The sequence below is a fragment of the Colias croceus genome, chromosome 10 (assembly GCF_905220415.1).
Source record: "Colias croceus chromosome 10, ilColCroc2.1".
In the NCBI taxonomy this organism is placed as follows: domain Eukaryota; kingdom Metazoa; phylum Arthropoda; class Insecta; order Lepidoptera; family Pieridae; genus Colias; species Colias croceus.
The window spans coordinates 1,131,840-1,155,393 of NC_059546.1; the positions used below are offsets into that span (position 1 = coordinate 1,131,840).

The 23,554-nt window shown below is 33.0% G+C and overlaps 2 protein-coding genes across 2 annotated transcripts; both read right to left on the reverse strand.

Annotated features, from left to right (window-relative positions):
• Window positions 1-1,836: 1,836 nt before the first annotated feature.
• Window positions 1,837-11,457, reverse strand: LOC123695105 (chorion peroxidase). Its single transcript, XM_045640825.1, has 15 exons — window positions 11,264-11,457; window positions 10,329-10,496; window positions 9,641-9,807; window positions 8,992-9,127; window positions 8,569-8,715; window positions 7,687-7,860; window positions 6,951-7,144; window positions 6,390-6,576; window positions 5,812-6,009; window positions 5,196-5,340; window positions 4,651-4,810; window positions 4,162-4,317; window positions 3,554-3,758; window positions 3,036-3,150; window positions 1,837-2,463 (listed from the first exon to the last, which is right to left on the reverse strand). The coding sequence occupies exons 1-15, from the start codon at window positions 11,376-11,378 to the stop codon at window positions 2,394-2,396; spliced, it is 2,337 nt and encodes a 778-aa protein (XP_045496781.1). The 5' UTR covers window positions 11,379-11,457; the 3' UTR covers window positions 1,837-2,393.
• Window positions 11,458-12,457: 1,000 nt separating this feature from the next.
• LOC123695048 (putative transporter svop-1) lies at window positions 12,458-23,471 on the reverse strand. The gene is made up of 11 exons (XM_045640743.1): window positions 23,358-23,471; window positions 21,595-21,756; window positions 20,302-20,464; window positions 19,803-19,924; window positions 19,273-19,517; window positions 17,646-17,797; window positions 16,910-17,036; window positions 14,805-14,939; window positions 14,236-14,381; window positions 13,672-13,799; window positions 12,458-13,050 (listed from the first exon to the last, which is right to left on the reverse strand). The coding sequence occupies exons 1-11, from the start codon at window positions 23,425-23,427 to the stop codon at window positions 12,980-12,982; spliced, it is 1,521 nt and encodes a 506-aa protein (XP_045496699.1). The 5' UTR covers window positions 23,428-23,471; the 3' UTR covers window positions 12,458-12,979.
• Window positions 23,472-23,554: the final 83 nt, after the last annotated feature.

Here is a 23,554-nt window from a genome sequence, read left to right on the forward strand (position 1 = left end):
TCCGATAAATGCAGGATGAAAGTAAAATGAAGCTGGTTAAAAAAAATATCACCAGAATAATCTACTGCTGATGCAAATAATAGTACCTAAAACCTTAGTTTTTTCGCAGATAATACAAACATACTGTAAGCAATTAACAACAATTTTTATTCGTGTCATGTGTGATGAAAATAAAATATGATACAATAGAATAACATAAAATAATAATGATATCTTAAATTACTAGAATTATAGATTTTTTTATATGTTTAAATCCCATACTTAGGTACTCCAATTAAGCATCTAGCAAGTTTATTGTATTGTATTGTAATATTATATTAGCCTGTCGTGTGCCAATGCTGGGCAAAGGCAAGTTTATAACAAAGCTTATTTCATCACAACCCAACTAGATCCTAGCATTCCTAGATAGCTATTCCTCCACAATAGATCATCTATATTTATCCGAGGTGAATGATCCAGCCACAAGCGTTAAACTGACACAATGTTTGCCCATTAGAAAATGGAGACTAATTGACTGGAAACTTTTCGATTTTGCACTTATTGTTGAGATCAAAAACTATAAAAATTACTGCCGCGCGTGAAATAGATTCAGCTTTCGAAATTGACGAAATTTCATTCACCTTCTTTACTCTGATACAGTGTCTTGGTGCTTTTTCAATTTAAAGAAGCACATTTTATAATTCAACACAATGACCTATTATACTAGTAGACGCGGCATACGCCAACATCATTGCACTAAAAAACAGCGTAGGTAATTAATACATACCTACTTACTAACGCATTATCACCAATACAGTTGTTCTCTCTTTCACTCTCACGCACGAGACATAATACATGTCTCACTCATGTACTTCGTAATAACAACTGCTGATTAAAATATAAAAAGAACGTCCAGCCACGACGCTGAATGGTGCGTGACTAAGTGAAACTCGGGCACTTACCTGAGTTTTTTCTTGCCAAAATAGAGAGCGGGTAACGTATCTAGCTCTTTTATATATCATAGATTCAACAAGTGTGTAATGTCATGACATCTAACTTACCATGGTAAGTTAGGTCAATCAGTCATCCAATTTTTTTTACTCTAGATTTCCTAAAGTAAAAAGGTCAAAGGAGCTTTGGATACAGCCGTATGTTAGAATGACTAACGGGGAATTCAATTGTTTGGTACTGCTTTTAATTTTTATAAATAAATAATTGTAATCGTTGTCAGATTATATTGAAGTAATATTAAAGCACTTTATTAAAGTACCTACCTATTTTAAAATATGATGTAAATAGGAAAACAGAGGTGGGATTATCGATGAAAATAAACGTTTTTTTTTTTTCATATATTTTATTGAAATTCATTTTGCCATAAAATTTATTTTAACATTTTGTTCATTACAAATGCTTAACATTTATAAAATACAACTACCAATCACCAATTAATAAAAATACATCACAAAATCATACGAAAATATCTTATAATAATACAATTACAGGAGCTCCTTTGAAAATTACATACAAAATCAAAAACTTAGAATACTTATACAAAACTAAGCTAAAATCATTTATTATACATTTTATGACAACGTTCACAGATAAAAAAATACAATCACTTGATCACCAATTATTTGACAGTTCATTAAAATAACAAACACCGCTTTCCTCATCCCGTTTGAAAAAAAAGAGCTCAGGTTTATGGTAAGAAAAAAATGAGAGGCATAGACACTAGAATTTGTTTTTTATTTCTTTCGATGAAATAAGATAGATTAAAGAGGGAAAGAGACGCAATGATGAAACTTATACTAAGGACTAGTTTTTAAATGTTTTTAACTGTTTTTAAATGGGTTTTTAAACTTATCACAGCAATATATTGATACTCCCGATTTCTAGATTTTTTATAGAAAAAATCATTTAACCAGGTACTTTTCATAACCGTTCTAACACTAAATTCAACATCAGTTCTAATTATAGATTGGAAGTGAATCAAAAACTAAGATATTGACAAAGTACTGCAATTTCACAGGTATAATATCATTTTGTAAGTTAAAATCACATTATAAATATTCCTTTTTAAATGTAAATCAAATTAAATTTAAAAAGGGATATCTTGTAGAGGTACAATTCACAAATACTAATAAGGTCAGCTCATAAAATATCATTACAAAAAATGAAATTATTGCAAGAGGCACATGCAAAATCAGGAAACAATACGATCGCTTTTGCAATAAAATCAAATTATTGTAAGATGTGTGAAAATGCAGTTGAAAATAAATCACAAGAAACAGGAAAGACTGATGTTAAATTCAGAATTAAAACACACAACAAATACATTTGCTAACTTTAAACAACCCTTGTGATAAATTTAACTTATAAAGTAAAAACTAGGGTTTAAACGAAAACGGTGAAAATTAAATTTCTTTCATTATTCTTAAATCTAATTCTGGGATGAGTGGACTATCACATGGTACTGGTTCATTCCTGAAATACAATATTCGTGTCAATAAAACCATTTAAAATATTTAAAATTATTTGTTTTCAAGACAAGCTATTGGAATGACGATTATTCAATTTATATATTGTGGGTAGAAATACTTTGGTAAATAAATGAACTGCAATAAATCATGAGCATTGAGCTTTTATTATAATTCTTGTACTCGACAAATACTTAAAACCAGAAGAAATCCTACCTATTTAAAATCTCAATAAAACATTTAGTTGAAAATCTGTACAAACTTTTAAGTAGTTTACATTCACGTTATAAAGGTATGAAACGTATACAGTTTATTTCATCTGCTACTCTTCGTTACGCTTGTCTATACTAATATTATAAAGAGGAAAAGTTTGTATGTATGTATGGTTTTCACGCATAAACTATTGGACCGATTTTGATGAAATTTGGCAAAGACAATCTTTAGACCCTGAGAAAGAACATTAAAGGCTACCTTTTATCGCGAAATACATATGTACCACGGGCGGAGCCGGGGCTAGTAGATAATATAGTACTATACAATATATCCTATCCAATTTTAATTATAAACTCCTTTCCTTACCCCGGCATATCCGATCTTAAGAAGGCATTCGGAGATTGATAGTTGAGCTCAATGTGATCGCTGTTGTCGCAAATAATACGGGACATTGTCACCTTCTTGATTTCAGCTAGCTGACCTGATAATTTTATTTTCACATTAATTTACTTTATACTATTTTCTTACATAAAAAAAATGTACATTAATTAAAAAAACTATCTGGTCAGTTGGTCAGTCGTATCTGTAATCAGATGGAAAAGATCTGCTGTACAAAAAACAGGATAAAACCAATTAACAAATGATCCTTATAAAGAATAAAAAAAAATAGTATGAATAAAATATATGTAGGTAAGTAATCCAATTTTATTCAATACGCGATATTTTATTATCCTATCAGTATTATGTTATTTAACTTCGGAAAAGCGTTCACAGATTCAATGAAACAAGTTCTCTAAAATTGGAGATGTTTAATCTCATAATGATCATAACATAATAATTTCGAGCATAAATTATTAATAACACACAGACAACAATCAACTTACTGATAGTAAAAGCTCCAGGATTCACATCGGGACCATAATCATAAAAGTACCGATCTCCATTCTTAATTCGTGCGAACTGATCGGCCAATATTTGCGCAAACGTTGGGCCAACGATGGCGCCCTCTAGGGGTTTCTCTAGAAGTCCTCCCACCCAGAGGTCTATGTCTTTTGGGGATTTGTATACTGATGTTAGACGTTTTGCCGTCTGTGAAAATTGTAATTTGCAATATCATTGACTGTAACATGAAATTGAACAGATTGGAGACAAAATAATGTCGGATTTATGAAATTGCAAGGAAATTGCCATTATCTGGGGCCATTATATTACCTGAACTAATTACATATATGTATAGAAATGGACTAATTTAATTAAGTTTTTAGAAAAACTGTTGTGATAAAAGATCGCTAAGAGATGAAGAGGAAAGAGTAATCGTTAAGTCAGTATCTACCGTCGAGAAAATGATATCGTATTTAATATTTATTTTATTTATTTTATTTATTTTATTTAATATTTCCTTTCGTATCATCTGCAATTTTAATTGTAATTAAATGTTAATATTGTTAACTGAGCGTATTTGTAAAGACTACTTCAAATATTAAAAACTTACATTAGGTGAAAAATCAGTGAAATCCAAAGGCATCAAGCCAACCAGTTTCCTATAGTCATTATAATTTCGTAGACCATAGTCCCTCCCTCGTTGTATATTGAGAGCGGCTAGATCAAGCCCGGATGGGTTCCCACCGTGAAACATGTATTGTGTTAACTGCATTTCAGGAAGAAAATAACATATATGAAGAAAATTCTTTGAAATTACCCCTTTGTTAGAAAATATTAAGTTAAAAAAACGTTTGATTCATTGGTATATTTGGCAGCATCTTGGACAATAGAGTTAGAGAAGTATTGGTTCGGAAAAAGGTATAAGAAGCAATAAATAAATACATTATATTCTGAAAATACTTATATGTTATTTATTTGTTTTTACTTTTAATTACTTTAGCACATTTTGAACGATGCTCTTTGATTGTAGTGTGATTAACATACTTTGTTTTATTTTCAGGAATGATTTCATGATGTTATTTAAGTATGTTTTACTCACTGATTCAGTCATAAACGGATCAACATTTTGCATCGGTTGCCAGGACATTCCCATCAGTATTCTATCGAGAAACGGTTTAAGTCTCATTCTAGATGGCTGGAACATTACTTCTGGGATTGACAGCACCTCGGATGTATCTCCCGATTTCGGGTTAAGAACCCTGAAATATGTTTGCTTAATTTTTCATAAATGTTAAAAAATAATCAACACACACCTTTTGTAATTCTGTTATTCTCTTTTTGTTACATTTTCACATCTGAATCGCTGATTGACTCAATTTTGATTTATAAATAGAATAATAAAAAGACTCTTTTTCCCGCGAGACATATTGGTTGAAGGAAAATAAATAAAACATATTTTATCAACTTTTTAAATTAAGCTGAATAATAATCATACCATTTTCTACCAATTTCTATTATTCTGACTTATATTCTGTTCAACAGAAAACGGATAATATACATACTCAATGTTTCTTTACGTTCATCATTATTGACACCAAATTCCACAACCTTTACAATATTTTTCTTTGTCTAAAAAATACTCACATCATTTTGCCATCAACAGTGGAATGTCCAAACCTCATGGCTGCAGCAGCAAACTCGGCTGTTAAAGAAGGATTCACGAGGGAATCGTAGCCAGTAGAATAACCCTTGGGAGATGTTATTTTGAACAACTTCATTACTTTTGGACCTGAAATATACATTAAGTTTAACAAACTGTAAGAAAGATTGAGGATTTATTGTATGTTTGTTAATTTAATAAACTGGGGCGAATTCGTGTAAAAGTAATTATGCATTAATTATTTTCAACGGCTTTTCTTGTATAAAATTAACTAAAATAGCTATAGATGGAAGAAGAAAAGGATAAGATTGTTTCTAAATTTGTAAAAATGTTCCGAAATTGAAAATTCTTTCATTATGAGATGCGATATTCCCAATATTTTTAAGTTTCAGTCCTTGATACGAGGACTTGTTATAATGGAGGACTGTGTTTCTTGCCGGTTCTTCTCCTTATATAGTGCTTTCCGAATCGGTGGTAAATGTCAAAACTATGTTATGACGATTCAAATGTGCTTCTAGATGAAGTCTAATTGAATAAATAAATGTTTGAATGTTTCATTTTAATCTTCTCACTTAAGTCAATTCTCTGACTCAAACTTACCTAAAAGCAGTGGCAACCATTCCTTATAAATGATGTTTTGGAACTCTGCTTGTACGATCCTTCTGGCTTCAAAGAAAACTTTATCATCATCCCACTTCGGGTTTATTAGGGAAAGTTCTCGAGCAATTCTATTGTGCTCTCTGATGAAAAGAGTGTTCAGAACTGTGAGGGATATTATCTGGTTTCCGTGATTATCACCTGTAAAATGATAAGTTGCAAATAAGAGTTTAATCAAAAGCGCCTTAAAGTTCCTTAAACTTTTTCGTACTTAATAATCTGATCATACAAAAAAACACTGCAAAATTCAGTAACAAATGCGAGTTAGGATGCAAAAGATTAACTACCTATAGGTACTTCGTCGTTCTTAAAAAACCGATCAAATAACACAAAACAGCAAAGTATTTAATATGATGTACATCTTTCCTTGTTCCAGTAAAGTTTAAATTGGAAAACATGAATTTTGTCAGATATCTCATGAAGGTTTATCACACATGATGAATTCCAAAAATAATGTATCACAATACATCGCAGTACTTTGTGCAATAATTCTTACATCCTTCACTAATTAATATAATTACCCGAATCAAAACAAACAGCACCCTGACTCTTGACCAAACACTCCGGTTTCTGCGTGAGTGGCGGTAGTTCCCTACCAAAATCATGGAAGGTCTTCAGCAAGCCACCAGGGGCTCGCAGTGAGTTTAACTTCTCTAGAGAACTACCATAAATGGGGGATAGGTCTGGGTAGTGGGTTACACCATTCATCTAGAATTTAGAAATAGCAATGTAATAGGAATTCAAAATTTAAAATAATTCTTATCTGTAAATGAGATAATAATATTAGAAAAATATTGCCTTGATCTCTTTCTGTTATTTAAATCAATAATTGCACACAATTAGATAAAAAATTAAGAATAAAAAAAATAACCCTGTTGTTTGTAATGCCGCAAAACATTTTTTTGAAGTGAAACTTTTTTAGGTGCATTGAGAGTAAATTTTCAAGGTCGCGTCACGGCAATACCGTCACGTCATGGAGTAAGGCCACGATTTTGGTATTTGTGAATCTTGCCAAAGAAGTTTCACTTCTGACACGTATGATCGGCACACAGACTCTTTCTTTTTTGCAGAAAATTATATACCTGCTTAGCATATCCGACAGAGCAATCACTCCACGGTGCAAGCTGTGTCCTCACAAAGTTAAGGCATTTAGTGTGGAACTGCTTGTAAAAGGGATCTGTGTCGGCCACCGGGATGGCGGCGCAAGCCCAATGTTGTAGCTCTATGGGGAGGGCAGTTCCATCTTGAGAACAGCAGGATATTCCGCTGCCGTTGGCTATAGGTTGTAAGTATTTATCTATTGTAAGCATGTATCGGTGGTAAATGTTAAAAATACTTATGTAATGACCATTCGAAAGTGCTACTAAATAGTAGTCTAATTGAATTAATGAATGTTTGAGATTGAGTTTGAGTTTAATTTGATAAATAATTTAGATACATTATTTTATAGAAAACGATGAAAAGACGGTGGTGACAACATTGTTATGAATATTGAGGCAGTTTCAGTTGATGAATTAGGTAAAGATCAATTCTAAATAAAGATCATTGAAGTGAATTTTTGGTTGAAACTTTAATCGCATTACTATCGACTTGACTATGACAATAATTTAAAAAAATTTCGACACACCTACTCCAGTACCATATTTTGATAATTAAACAAATACCTACTGAATTTAATGTAAACAATATATTTTAATTACAATCGAATCAAAGAAACGCTCCACGTCCAGAATCTAGCTAATTTGAATAACAAATCTTAACCTTAACTTTTAAAATGTAACTACCTATCTATATAATAACAAAAGAAAAAGCACTTACCAGTACTAAAAACAACTCCAGAGGTAACATCATAAGCCAGCAAGTGCCCAAATTGCATGAACATAAGATTATGTGATCGGCTCGGCTGATGAGCGTCTGGGATGAGAACACTGCTCACTTCTCGAGCACTGGGAAGGTGGTTACCTGTTACTGATAGACGGAACGACCATGTGCCTGGAAATAGATGATTTTATAGTGAAAATTGAAATAATAAATAAATATTTCAGGACAATTTTCACACACGGCACGATGCCATACTAAGCTTTCGCTTGTGGTATGGAAACCAGGTGGCAGGTGGTTGCCCCGGGTGGGAATCGAACCCCCGACCTCTGGCTTGGAAGGCAGGGCCAACCAAGCCAACCGGTCAGTCGTAGAACAAATGTTATTACTTATAATGTTAGCTATCTTGTCCTGCGAGATTGCTGGTGTTTTACAAGTAACCCTGTATACTTAGATGTTGTAATAGTGGAACAGTGCTCTTAAGTATACAGTAAAAAGTATTTATAGTTAATTTTGTCACCATAAATAAACGATGGTGTGAAAAAAGCTACTATTAAAATTGAACAGTAAGGTTATAAAATTTCAACCACTACAAGCTTGTGCGCTGAAATCTGTGAGTCAATTAATGAAATTATTATAGAAAATTTTGATGAATTTAGAGTTGCAATAATAACACAGGAATTCAAATGGAGTGTTTTATTTATATATTATAATGAAGGTTCAGCTATTTTAGTAATAAGGCCGCCTTCTGTATTGTATGTCCTAGCTTAAGTTTTTATTGTACCTACTATTGTTATATTGGCAGCATAATAAAGTGTTTAAAATAAAAATAAATAAATAAATATTTTGCTGTAATGTTCATAAAGATACCAAAAACGTTACCATCTCGATAATCCGGCGGCAGTAGCCTCTCATATCCAGTGTGGCTTGCCCCCCAACTCGCTTGCTGCGGATTGTTGCAGCTGCCATCTATACTTCTGTACTTATTGGGTGTTGTGGGACAACTAGGTTGGATTGGGCATAGTGTACCTGAGATAAAGATGTTTTTGAAAATTTTTATAAGAATTTTTCTTAATTTAATTTTTTGGGTACCTACTTATTTCTACAGTTTATTAAAAATTATCTCAACAAATAGTATTAGTAGTCTGATGACTTAGCTTCATAATCTAATCAATTACGTATATAATATACATATTATAGATTTACCAGAATAAATAGAACATAATATACACACTTAAGTAAACCTAACGGACTTGAATTTATTTGTGAGTTTATAGTACCTACATTATAATAATATATTATTACCATCCAAATGATCAGTAAGACCCAGAGCAAGCTCGTGATCGGAAAGCGCCTGCCGATCTCTCAACTCCTGCGCAGCGAATAAATTGACAAGTCCACTTTGTCCCAGGATGTTAGCTTTTTTGTTGAAAGTCATAGACTGTAAGTAAATACACATATTTTAATTTTTCAGAGATACTAAAATCATAACAGAAACATTTTTTTTTTATATATTGACAAATTAAATAAGGAAATAACATCACTACATTGTCACTTTGTATGCTTAAATCTTTAAAACTACGCAACGGATTTTGATGCGGTTTTTTTTAATAGATAAAGTGATTCAAGAGGAAGGTTTTAGTATATAATTTATTAGGTTTTAGACAAAGCGGGCGAAGCCGCGGGCGGTAAGCTAGTTTCAAATATAGCGTAACTTCTGTAATAATGTTCATAAAATCCAAAATTAAGTAAAATTCCCAATATTGCAAAAACTATTGAAATCATTCTAATATTATAAATGCGAGAGTTTGTGAGTATGTATGTATGGTTGTTACTCCTTCACGCAAAAACTGCTGAACCGATTTTCATGAAATTACGGGACTATGTGAGTTTTTCTTTGAAAACGCGGGTGAAGCCGTAGGCGTTATCTAGTAGGTATGATAATAATACTTACTAGATGATGACCATAGCTCGGTTGGTGATCCTGGACTATCGTGCCGTCCTTGTCTGACAAGATGGCGGCTCTTTCCATCCAATCTAGCAGTCGTTGTCTAGATATATTGTGGACTTCTTTCAATTCTGGTATGTTGACAGCTGCGCGGAATTTTCGGTCGGCTTCCGCTAAAAATAATATACAGATTTAATAAAAAAAGACGTGTGGCACTCGGGGACTGCTGCGGTAAAGCTATTTCATAGCATGCCTTCAAGCCACACCTCCGCCCGTCGGAGTGGGGAGCGTGAGGTTTTTTCGTTACGGAATTTCTCGATTCGGTCCCCGCGCTCAAGGCCCGTGATAAAAGCTATGCAATAGCTTAAAAATGTTTTAATTTCCTTTTCGTTTATAAGTTTATTAGAAATTGTTTAGGTAAGTACTTTATATTCTGTTACTGTATAACTATTTGAAAGGGACACAATGATGATTGAACATAGTATGTTGGTAATAATCGATTAAGGATAACTATTGTGCTATTAACTACTATAGCTAATTTTTGAGTAAAACTAAGTAAATCTAAATCTTATGATTTTAGTATCTCTTAAAACTAAGCAAATTAATATGAAAGTAAATGGTTACGTTCTTAGTAAAGCATTGGCATGCTTTTATGCATTAAATACGTGTGTTTATTTTTTATTAATTTACTTACCAGCCAATCTATTCCCTGTGAAACAACAAACACCTATATGTTCTTTATTAATATGACATCTTGGGTTATAAGAGTGTGGTCTGGTGTGCGCGGGACACTGCACTTTCGGTACGCACACACCGCCCCGGGGACAGATGGAGCAAGGCGGTGTAGTTTCATGAATGTGCTCTGAAATAATGCGTGTTTTTATATTAAAATGTGCATAATAAGATTGTAACTTGAGTTTTCATGATAGTTTCGTAATAGACAATATTATGCAGTTACTATGTGTTACTTAATATGTAATTGCTAAGTGCATAATAAGGTTATAACTTGAGTTTTCATGATAGTTTGGTAATACGCAATATGCAGATACTATTAATTGCTAATAAAAACAATCAGGGGCACGTGCATAGAATATTACACACAATAGTTTTATTTTATTTTTCTTTATTAGGGATAATAAACAGCAGAACAGTGGTTAATTGTACACTAAAACTTAGTCTAAATACAGGTACAGGTATACATTTACAGGTATTACATTTTTTGTGAATATTGTTACAATGTTTCATGTTATCACGTCGTATCTGACAAGGTAAAAAATTAGGTTATAATTGTAAGCATTTTTTTCTGAGTGAACATTTTATGATAACCTTTATGAAATTGATTAAACAGCATTTGCATATTACTTAGATATTAAAGAAAACTTTAATAGCTGATCTAAATTTTATTACAACTAAAATAAATACCTAATAACGATTTTATGGACAATTCAATTTTATTATTACTTATATTATAAGTATATAAAATTACTATTATTGATTGAATGTGACCAAGAAAAAAGTTATCAAATTAACTAAACATAAAGAACGATGGATCATGGAAACCACATTGTCAAAAGTCATTACCTACTTGTTCAAAAATTGTTTATTAGAATAAATTAAAACTCTACTTACCTAAATCGTTAATACCATAATGCCCTCCCAAAGCTTTACCATTGCACAGAACACTGAGTGGACAATATATCACTACATACACTAATATATAATAAACCAACCTTGTAAAATTCATTGTAGAAATTGATTAAAATTATAATTTAAAATGAAACGCGTGGGAGTCATGCTCGATCGGTGGCTGAAATGACAGATAGAATGGCTTGTATGATTTATGTGACGTTTTGAGGGTAGTTGTAAAAAGTAAAATGACTGATAAACTAAGTAATAAATTCTAAATTCAAAGGTAGGTTAGTATTTTTTTAAAGGCTTAGACTTTACTAAATATAGACTTTACTATAGTCACTAAATTTAGACAAATTCAATCGCATTTAGGAAGGTAGGTTTCTAAATTTAGTAAAAAGTACGGCTACTGACTCACTAAATCTTTAGGAACCTAATTAGAATCCTGATTTAGAAGACTGAATTTAGTAAGGTCTATTATGCCTTTAAGTTTTGGTTGTAAGAATTGATAGATATTTTAAAGATGTTTTGAAGCCAGTTTTCTAGTACCTACACTTTCAAGTTTCGGGCAACTTTTTGCATCCTTGGTGAGTCAAATTATATAATGAGTTTTGTGTCTTTAAATAGCTATGTACGGGAAGCTATTATTCATTTAGATATCTAAGTTCTGAACAAATAAATATTAGCCTTGTAATATTTGTAGTTGGTTTCTTAAAGAAAAGGAAAACAAAATAATCATAAAAAAGTTTATTCAACAATTAATATAAAAATATACATGTTACATTCTCAAGCTAAATCACAAAATCAGATCCTAGATTAACTTCTGCTATAGCCTATACCTAAGTTTTACCTTATCGCGAAAATTAGGTTTTTCGTTCAACACTAGAAACAATCGAGACTATTCTTCTTAAAGCCTTTGAGTTCAGATTAAACTACTATCTTTCAAAGAGACACAAAAAATATAAAACATCTACATTTATCAGATACATCGCCTTATCTACTTATTAAACTATTAAAAAAATCATTGAAATTATATCAAACGTTTTAACGTTTTTGTTAAGGTACCAGCCCCCCTAGCCAAGTGGCTTTCTGTTAGCGTAGCGTTCAATAGAATAGACTACGAATGTATGAGATTGACGTAAGCTGTAGATACGTTTGTCGCTAACAGAAAGCCACTTGGCTAGGGGGGCAGGCAAGTGTAGAAAAAATGAAAAGGAAATGAAATAGAGCAGAATTTTAGTAATCTATAAAAATAACACTTAAAAGTAAATAATCTATGAAATCAAACCCAAATAATAAAATGTCGTAGACCTTCTGAAGCTAAAGTCTATCTTTACGATCCATTAAATATACTTTATACTGATACACTTGAGAATTATTAAATAATTGATCTCCGCGTCTTAAATAGACGAATATCACTACTTACATAGTATAAAACACAGTCACTTTCTCCGTCCCTATGTCCCTTTGTATGCTTAAATCTTTCAAACTACGGGACGAATTTTTATGCGGTTTTTTTTTAATAGATAGAGTGATTCAAGAGGAAGGTTTTTAATATATAAATTATTAGGTTTAAGTCAAAGCGGGTGAAGCCGCGGGCGGTAAGCTAGTTATAATTTGTAGGTGTACCTACATCTGTAGAACTGAAAGAGAAACTGTCGAACTAATTTGTCATTATCGGTCAGAAATCATACAATGTTCTTTTAAATAAAATCTTCAAACGTCGTCTTCTACAATTTGTTCTCTTTTCTTGTCTGACGGTAGAAGAAATGCTAAGAGGGAGCCAACTGAAAAAAAGTAAAAAAAATAACAATATCAAATTAATTACCATAAAATATAGCTGTTATATCTATAAAGGAGCAAATAAATTAAAGAAGTTGTTGATTCAAATCCGGCTCGAAGGACCTTAACGAATCCGTAATAAATAGTTTTTATTAAAACAATGTCAGCCGTTGTTCAATTTAATAGACATATAATAAATTGATTAAAAAATGCCTGAGGTGTCACATGTGAGGCACCCGATTTAAAAAAAAAGACGGGTTGCACTCCGGGAGTGCCGGCAGAAGTGAAAACTTGATTATTAACGTTCAGCATGTTTGATATTTTGGAATGGTATCCGTCTTACGCATGGAATATGAGGGCTAAAAAAAAAACATCTGTCTAACGCTTTTTCGATCAGGCCACGTGTCCTGACGCGAGTTTAAGATTTTATAAACACATTTTATACCCAACGCCGCTAAAGAAGTTTTCACTTCAAAAATCTTTCGTTTTGTAATAAGTGTTATACGAGGCATAATAAAGTAAATTACCAATATTTAGGAGTTAAATAATAAATAAAATAAGTGTAGGAATGCCAGCGATAACTTCGTTTCAATATTGAAATATAATAAAAGGTAAACATAACTTACACAACGACAATCCTCCGAAGAAATAGAAAGCTAGTTCACAATTGTAAGCCAAAAGTGATTTCAGTATATTGATGCCGAGCGCTGAACTACCTCTACCCAACATCAAAGTTAGACATACAGCCGTTGCTCTGTGAAAACAAAAGTATTAAATAAAAACATTTAAAACAGAATTTGAATCTAGCAAATTATTTGCAGGTTAAGTTGTATTGCATTTTAAATGTATCATCTAAAATCGGACTGATTAGGGCTTACTTTTATGATTTCGAACTTTGTTGTCCATCCGACTTTTACTATAAGCGTTAGCTAGGTACTATTAAGTAGGTATTCTGTGCTATAAGGATCATCTTTACCGAGCAACATAAGGGGGAAATATTATAACGAAATAAGCGATAGTTTCTCATTATATTATGTATCATTGTTACTTAAACCACAATTATAAACTAGAAGACAATATCGATACTCTAACTACTAATACGGTTCTACAAGGATTCTCATACAAACATAGTATACCAAAATCATATTTTCTATCATTAGTTACCATAAAACCAAAAACAAAATACTCACTTCACATAAGTGGGATATATTTCCACGACGTAAATAGACAGGAAGGTGAAGTTAATCGAGCTCATGGTGTACATCCCGAAGAGTACAGCATTGAGGATGTAATGGTGTGACAGGTTCAGGACTAGAGCTGATATACTGGATACTAGCTGGAATTCAATTATATCTATACTAATATGATAAAGCTGAAGAGTTTGTTTGGACGCGCTAATCTCAGGAACTACTGGTCTGATTTGAAAAATTATTTCTATGTTGGATAACCCTGAATGGAGGAAGGCTATAATATATCATCACGCTAAGACCAACAGGAGCTGAGCCACACGAGTTAAGCCGCGGTGCGCAGCTAGTTTACGATACACAAAAATATGTAGCTATGCAAAGTATGTGCATAAGTTTAGATAAAACAAAGAATAGAAAAGTCAAGGAGACTGATTCAATAAATATACTGATTCGCAGTTAGTTAAATAGTAAAGGTAAGTTTTGCTTATCGTCGTATAAAATAGTCAACTGTCAAAGACATTCACATCTTTTAAAAGAGATCAAAACCACAATATTTTAAAGAAAATGCTTACCTGGAATGTAATCAACATCCGTTTCTTTCCAATAAGATTAATACTAGAACTGAAGATGACGTTCATTACTGACAATAGGAAGTATATTGAGAAAACTGACGTCATGGCGAAGACGTTGAGGCTGCAGTCGCTGTTCTGAAAGAAATTAAAAAGTTAAAATAGGTACCTAAGGGTGCTTTTCCACCACAGATGATAGTTAGCACGCATCCATAGCACATAGCACGCATCCTTCCATAATATTATAATAAACTCGTTGGCCTATTTGATAGGTAGTCGATCATATATGCAGTTACATTACAAAATTTTAATTTATTAGTGTTGCAATTTTCCTAATCTATCTTGATTTAGGGCAGCGTCGTTCGTGGCTAAAGAGCCCGATTCTGGAGCGACAATAACGCCCACAAGTCTTACACTTATATGATGATGGTGTGAATGGCGATAAATTGTTTAATCTAGTCCGACGACCACGGAGTGCATCGAACCAACTGCGATCATGTGCCTTACAACCCTCATGAATAAGACTACGCCAAGAAGTACGGTTTTGGGCGAGCTTTTCACAGTCCGGGGGGTTGATTTTGAACGTGGTCATGTCACGTTTCACGCTGTCTTTAAAACGTAGCAAGGGTCTTCCGATGCCTCTCTTCGCATGTGCAACTGCAACGAGCATTACTTGTCTCGGCAATCAGGAAGGGTCCATGCGATGGACATGTCCTAGCCAACGCAATCGTCGCTGCTTAAGCAGAGCTCTAAGACTGGGCAACTGTGCAATCTCTAGGACTTTTTCATTAGTAATTCGGTCTTTCCATGTTATACGCAGAATACTACGCAGACAGCGCATGTTGAACGCATTCAGCCGATATTCCTGCTTGGCGTACGAAGTCCAGGTCTCACCACCGATAGGAGAATACAGTACAGTAGATCGGTAAACAATCATCTTCGTTTTGATTTTTAGATGTTTATTCTCCCACACTCTTTCTCGGAGCATCCCAAACATTGCTGCAGCTTTGCCGATGCGACTGTCAATCTCGGCGTTCATGGAAAGATTGCTCGTAACAGTTGATCCAAGGTAAAGAAATTTATCAACTAATTGTAATGGAGTTCCATCTAGAAGAAATGTTGGTCTATCAGTAAATCCCTGAGCCAAAACAACCGTTTTCTTAGTGTTGATGGACATCGAAAACATTATTGAAAGTGCAAGCGCGAAAAAATTTTTTCCAAAATTGTTTGCAATTCCATGACGGAATTTGCGACAAAAGCTGCGTCATCTGCAAATAAAAGCTGGTCCACAAAAAGATCTAGGCGGTGTCGCTTAGATCTAAGTAGAGAGATGTTAAATAGTTTACCATCGGCTCTGGTGTGCAGATGTATACCTTGCTGGTCATTATTAAATGCAGTGTTCAAAAGTAGTGAAAAAAATATACCGAACAGTGTAGGTGCCATAACACAGCCTTGACGGACCCCTACGCGCTATGAAGGGTTCCGAGGCTTTTCCATCGTACACGATTACTCGTCTCGTCTCTTTGTGAAATGACTTTATCATTGAGAGTAATTTGGGAGGACAGCCGATAAGTTCCAAGCAGAATACAGACCATCCCTGCTAACTGAGTCGAAAGCCTTATAATAAACTATGAATATGATTGGTTGATTTCAAATACATCTACAGCAACGTAGCATAGCACATCTTTAGTGGAAAAGCACCCTAAAGAGGAGATTATTTCATGATAATATGTTGTTTAGACTTGGAATAAATAAACAAGCAAAATAATAATTAATAAAGATTGGTTCTAAAAGTTGATTTATAATTTCAGATTAATCTGCTCTAAAATGTTTTAACAGAACATAATTTGCCTTGCCTGATACTTATTTCCGTTTTTGCATTTTTGTAGCAACGTTGAAAAACGTGCGATTCTATTAAAGCCTTTCAAATAATAATTCCTGGAATTAACTAAAAATAAATCAAACACACATCACCTACTTTTCTCTTTATAACATTTTATGTTGCTTGGAAGAAATTGCTATTCAGTAATAAAGCAGCCAATTGCTTCTTATGCTTCTGAAAAATACTTTATACAATAAAGAATAAATAAATAAATAAACACTCTAACCTCAACTGTAGTCTGATTCCCAGCAAACCTCAGCATGTCACATAAGCTGCAATCTGTATCCCCAGCCTCTACAGATCGCATGAAACCGTCCGATATGAAGGGGAGCCAAATTAAAAATGGCTGCATACTGAAAATGTATAATTAACTACTTTTTTAGACGATAATGGAGGCAATGGTAATAGTTAGTTTTCCAAATTTGTTTACTTTTGACGAGATTTAAAAGTCTTTAATAGTAATAAATTGTAAGTGAAGTCATGATCGGAGAGCTAGATTCAGTAAAACCTTATATTTTGTAAGTGAATCTTATATGTAGGAGAAAATATTATATCGAATGCGACTGTAGATTCTACAGTCGAAAATATAGCTTATATAGCTTATATGTGATATAAGTGTAGAACATAAACTTATTAAAACAGTATCAGTCAGCCCTATTAGCACAGACTGTATTAGGTACCATACAAAATCGTAGGAAGCATTTTACAATCCAAACAAACACGATTTAAGTACAAAACTTTCTAGTCTCCCCGTGACCACGCTCGCTGCCGTGTTCAAAACATCGAGATAATAGTATAATAAATAAACCGCGTTTAAAATCCGTTAAAATCTTTAATTTCTCAATGTATTAGAATAGAATAGAAAGAGAATAATAGAAATACATACTCGCGTAAAAACAAACACAAGAAAACAAAACTTACAAGTAGTTACAGCCGCTCAAATTACAATTTCAATAACTCACCTAAAATAACAAATAACAAGTAGCACAGATAACAACAAAGTGCTCTTCAACAAGGGCGGCTTAAACAACGTGACGGTTTGCGACGCGAACGACGACCACATGCTCTCTCCGGCCGACTCGCCTGTACTCTCACCTAGTATTATTGATTCCACCTGGAAATTAACTATAGTTAAAAAAAGAGCATGTGTGCCGAGCACACGTGTCAGAAGTGAAAAAATAAGTCTTTGGCGTGAAGGTATTGCCATGACGCGACCTTGAAATTTTAATCTAAACGCGCCTAAAGAATTTATAAATAAATAAGTTTCTTTAGTATTGAAGTGAAATTTCTTATTTAATACTATGAAAGTATTGTTTTCGTAGTAGCTTATAAGTTATAAATACTATCAGCGTTCCGATAAAAGTTAGTGGAAATAATACTACTATAAGACATCACAATAACCCCCCAGATCAAACACTTCAATTATTATCAATTAAGTCCTGAGGAATATATTGACATATAGATAATGATATAATATAATAAGAAAAAAAAATGTGTGCGTGTACTAGTGTACACACGCAAGAAGTGAAACTTCTATATGACCTTATTTTTTTAAAACAATAATTTACTATATGCAACTTCACGCGTGGTAGGGATAAGAAAAAGATGGCGCGTAACGGAAAAATGTCACGCGTAACAAAAAAATGTTACACTAAATTTTTTCCCCGTCCGATTAGGGCCCTTCTGGCCTCCTCCACTCAAGCGACAGCTCAAGCCGAGGTTCGTGGTCCCCGTCAAGGGGAGACGCCCTTGTGCATGTCGCTACCAGGGTGAACCTTCAGTTCACCCCCGCGTCCGCGTTAAAATGTAGTAGCCCTTCTGGCTAACATTGAGAAACACCATACAAAAAAAAAAAAAAAAAAACTAAATTTTTTTCCAACCCCGATAAAGAAGTTTCACTTCAAAAAATCCTCATAATCAATTAAGTATGTACAATGTACGTAATATCATGTTTGCTCATAAAATTTCTTGTTACACGCATATGATATAACTAGATAGTAATAGTGATAAAAATCTTTTGATAGTTTAGAGATTGTATTTAACTCTAAACAAGCAGAAATAATACGCTTCTGATAACGTTTAAGAACTACAAACAGTGTTTATAAAAAAAATAACAGATATTAAAATGCTTTGTTCGCGAAAACATCTATCATAATGGAAAATCTTATAAAAGCCTATGTATTTTAGATAAGAACATATTTTGTGATAAATAGACATGTGTGACAAAAATAAAAACTTAATGAAAACATTTACCTCGATATGGAAAAAGTTACATATCTGAAAATACACCTCACGGTGAACCAATCGGATCATTTTAAATATATCAATATCCTACCCTTGTAAATACATAGTTATTTAATCACAAATTTTATAAATTAGCTACACCAACAGACTTTCATATGCCTGAAGATTCTCAATTTTTATAATTTGTTTATCTTTCATAAAATTCTTCTACAAGGACAACCAAGTAAAATCGATTTAGCTGTTCTAGAATTATGGCGTGACGCTTTGATAATATGAAAACAAAAGCCTTTAATTTTGTTTTTATATAAATACATGTTTCGAGATATCGAAAAGAAACCAACTCACCATATATCCATCTCGACTCTTCCCCGTATTAAAGAAATAGATGTTTTTCAACACATCTATAGCTTTTTCATCTTCACCAATCCTGACCAAGAACCTTGGACTCTCATATGACAACCAGATACCAAACGCTCCAATTAACGATGGCAAAGCAAATATTATGTTTAGAAGTCGCCATGATAGGAAATGTATGTCCAGAAATGGTATGTAATAGGAGATGTTTACGTGTAAAACTGGTATAGATAAAACTGTAAAGAAAATTTGGATATTAGAAGTAATAAGAATTTCCCTTTTCGTGAAATTTTATAATTTTAGAGCTAAGAAAATGACTAGGCAAAATATAAAGAAAAATAAATGACGTTAACCAAGAAATGGATGAGTTTTATGAAATCAATAAATTTACTACATTAATCTTTAGTACAAACAAAATTAACGTAAACCAAGTGTTAATAACTGAAACATAATATTAAAAGAAAGCGAAAACAACATCAACTATTAAAATAATAAAACTTCGAACAGTGATAGGTACTTACTTGCCATAAGCGCTGAAGCGAAAAATATTTGTGTGCTCAAACAGGAGACGAATATAGATCTCTTATTTTGTGGAGTGGATTCACTTAGAAAAGTTATAGCAACTGGATAACTGGCTGCTAAACTGAAAAAAGCAGGTAAAATCAACTGAAATTCCAAGCGAATAGCTAAACCTAGGTGTGGACAGTTTAAGTTGAAAGAAGATTCTAAAAATATTTTTAAATAACATGGTCGTTTTATTCAAATTGACTTTATTCTAATTAAGTTTTATCAAAAAAATACAAATTTAATAATTTTCAAAGGAACTCATCGAGAAATTGCATCTAAATCACAGTCATCGTCATCATAACTTAGAATTAAACAGTACGAAATAAATCATGATACCCTGCAGGTAGTTGGTAATAATCAGCAGATAAACAGAATTCGTACTTTTTTCACGTTAAAATCTTAGAATTTAAAACACATTTCATAGTGATCACAAAAAATCTGTTATAAACTCACGCAGTAGAAGAGAGAAACTTCAATAGACTCAACACGATCCAATTTGGTGAGAAGGTAGCCAGGAACCCAAAACAGAAGCCCATAGACAGGGACCATAGTAAAATCTTCCTTCGACCTCGCGTATCAGCTAGATAACCCCAAATTTGAGACGATGCTATAATACCTGTAAAAAAATATTGGCTTTAAAATATTATGATTATCAAAGTAAAAAGACAAAATTAAAGAGCAAACCTTCTAAGTATTGAGTGATATATTTTCAGTATAAAAATTTACGTTAGAAAGCATTTGTTTTGCTTTATTCTTTTAAAAGTGATACTTTATGTCCATGGATGATTAATACAATCCTGATATTTTTTGTTAACAAGCTGAGCTGAATATGGAAAATTCACATTTATTTTGCTTTTAATTGAAGTAACGTTATACCAAGATAAATAAGGAATAATAATTATGTATGTTATGACGCATCTTTCTTCCTACAAAACAAATGTAAAGAGAATGTAATAATAAACTTTCCAATCTAGATTTAATCTCATTACCGTTTGCTATCGGAAGGCAATCAGATAACCTAGACCTAGAAGTTACCTTATCAATGTAAATAGAAAATAACTTTCTAACACTATCAATAGCACTGTTGATTATCTGAGCAAATAGACTTCTGCATTAATTTTAATATAAAAACATTGCATACATTGTAACAAACAAACATTTAATATCTTTAACCAAATAATTGCAATTGCCAAACCCAAATTAATAACTTCGTTAAATTTAGAAAAAAATCATGAGTTCCAATCTATTCCAATTGATAAACAACAAGTGATAACTGCCTTAAAAACAACCGACTTCAAACTTGCACTTTGACAAAAATGCTCATAAAATAAAAACTACTTGGCCTATCCGAATAAAATTTTTATGGGACCAATTCGACACCATCCCGCATCGAACAAAAAAAGAATAACGTAAATCGGTTCAGAAACCTCGGAGTAATCGGTGTACATACTTAAAAAAAAACATACCGGCCGAATTGATAACCTCCTCCTTTTTTTTGAAGTCGGTTAAAAAGAACCTTAAATTTCAACTTCTGAATTATTTGATCCATGTTGAAAATTTGCCAAAAACGATATGACCAAGATGAAAAGTTAAACTGACCACTGTAAGTTCAACTATTATATTCAATTTATGAATAGTTTTTGGGGACGTAAATTCATCGTTTGTGCAAGTACCCACACTTCAACATTGACTCTTCCTACTCACTTCTTTTAAAACTAGCTTTTCTAGTCCAATAAAGTCTCTTACCAAGTAAAGGCATGCCAGCGATCAGCCCCTGCTGGTAGACCGTGGTCTGCAACTCGCAGGCACTGGCCGGTACCAGGTACGATACGGAAAACACTTCAAATGCCATGCTGGTCACCACCGTGAGGTTCAGGATGAACATCAGGCAGTTGAATTTACCGAAGCCTGGAAAAATCAAGGAAATATTCAAATACTAGCTTCCGCCCGCGACTCCGTCCGCGCGGATGTCGGTCTTCGCGTGGATGGTTTATTTCTCCATTTTGAGTAACTCTGACAATGATATCTTATAAATATCTATTGGACCCAAATACGGCTAGGCCTATAATAATACGCAACGTGTGTTCGCGCTTCTACAGAACAACGTCTATGGATAAAACTGAAAAATTAAGATTTTTTTTCTACGTATTTTTTCAGGATAAAAAGTATCCTATTTTACGCCCAGGATAATAAGGTATAATTATACCAAGTTTTATCGAAATCGAACCGTTAGTTTTCACGTGATGCCTTCACATACAGACAGACAGACAGACAGACAGACAGACAGACAGACAGACAGACAGACAGACAAAAATTTTTTTAATCACATATTTGGGTTTGGTATCGATCCAGTAACACCCCCTGGTATTTATTTTTTCAATATTTTCAATGTACAGAATTGACCCTTCTACAGATTTATTATAATACTAGCTTCCGCCCGCGACTCCGTCCGCGCGGATGTCGGTCTTTGCGTGGATGGTTTATTTCTCCATTTTGGGTAACTCGGACAATTACATCTTATAAATATCTATTGGACCCAAATACGGCTAGGTCTATAATAATACGCAACGTGTGTTCGCGGTACCTACTACAGAACAACGTCTATGGATAACTGAAAAATTGAGATTAATTTTTTTTCTACGTATTTTTCCAGGATAAAAAGTATCCTATTTTACGCCCAGGATAATAAGGTATAATTATACCAATTTTCATCGAAATCGAACCGGTAGTTTTCACGTGATGTCTTCACATACAGACAGACAGACAGCCAGACAGACAGACAGACAGACAGACAGACAAAAATTTTTTTAATCACATATTTGGGTTTGGTATCGATCCAGTAACACCCCCTGCTAGTTATTTTTTCAATATTTTCAATGTACAGAATTGACCCTTCTACAGATTTATTATATGTATAGATGTATAGATATATTCAAATATATCGTCTGATAAATATGAGGAAACGATATTATATGATGGGATATAATATATCACCCACTGAGCATGATTAAATTATAGCATAAACATTTGTAGGTACCTAAGTAGGATACTTTCAAGCAGTGGAATAAATATTTGCTGATGAATGATAGTGATAGAAAGTGGACTGTGTATTAAAAAGCAGCAAAATATAATATTTATAGATAAAGTGCTGCCAATAGCAAGTCATTAATTAAGTAGCAAGTAGCAGTTGATGGAACTCTGATTAAAACAATGAAAGTACGAATTAAAGTACTTTTATAAAAACAAAGTAGGATAATTAATTAATATTTGTTAAAAACTAAAATAATATTATAATCGTAAGTAATCAAACTGTTGACTACGGACCAACTCTTTCTTGAAGGTTTTGCCATCATAATAATTAATAATTGATTTTTACTATGTCCTACCTATACCTAATTATATGACCAAATTTGGAATTGGATATGGAATTTTTTTATGGAGCTACTTTATTTTTTACAGGGTTTCATGGTCCAATTTTACAGATACCAACAATTTATTTATATACATACCAGCCATACCCAGGGCCTCTTCGAAGGGTACTTTCAATATCTTCGTCATCTTGTTCACACCAAAAATCATAAAACACACACACACTTCCCATCACCCACTACATTTGCACTTACATCTGTGCCTCTTACCTTTATAATAAAGTTGTTATCTTCTTTAAATCGTGACGTAATAATTGTTAGATGGCAAATTTGTTTAG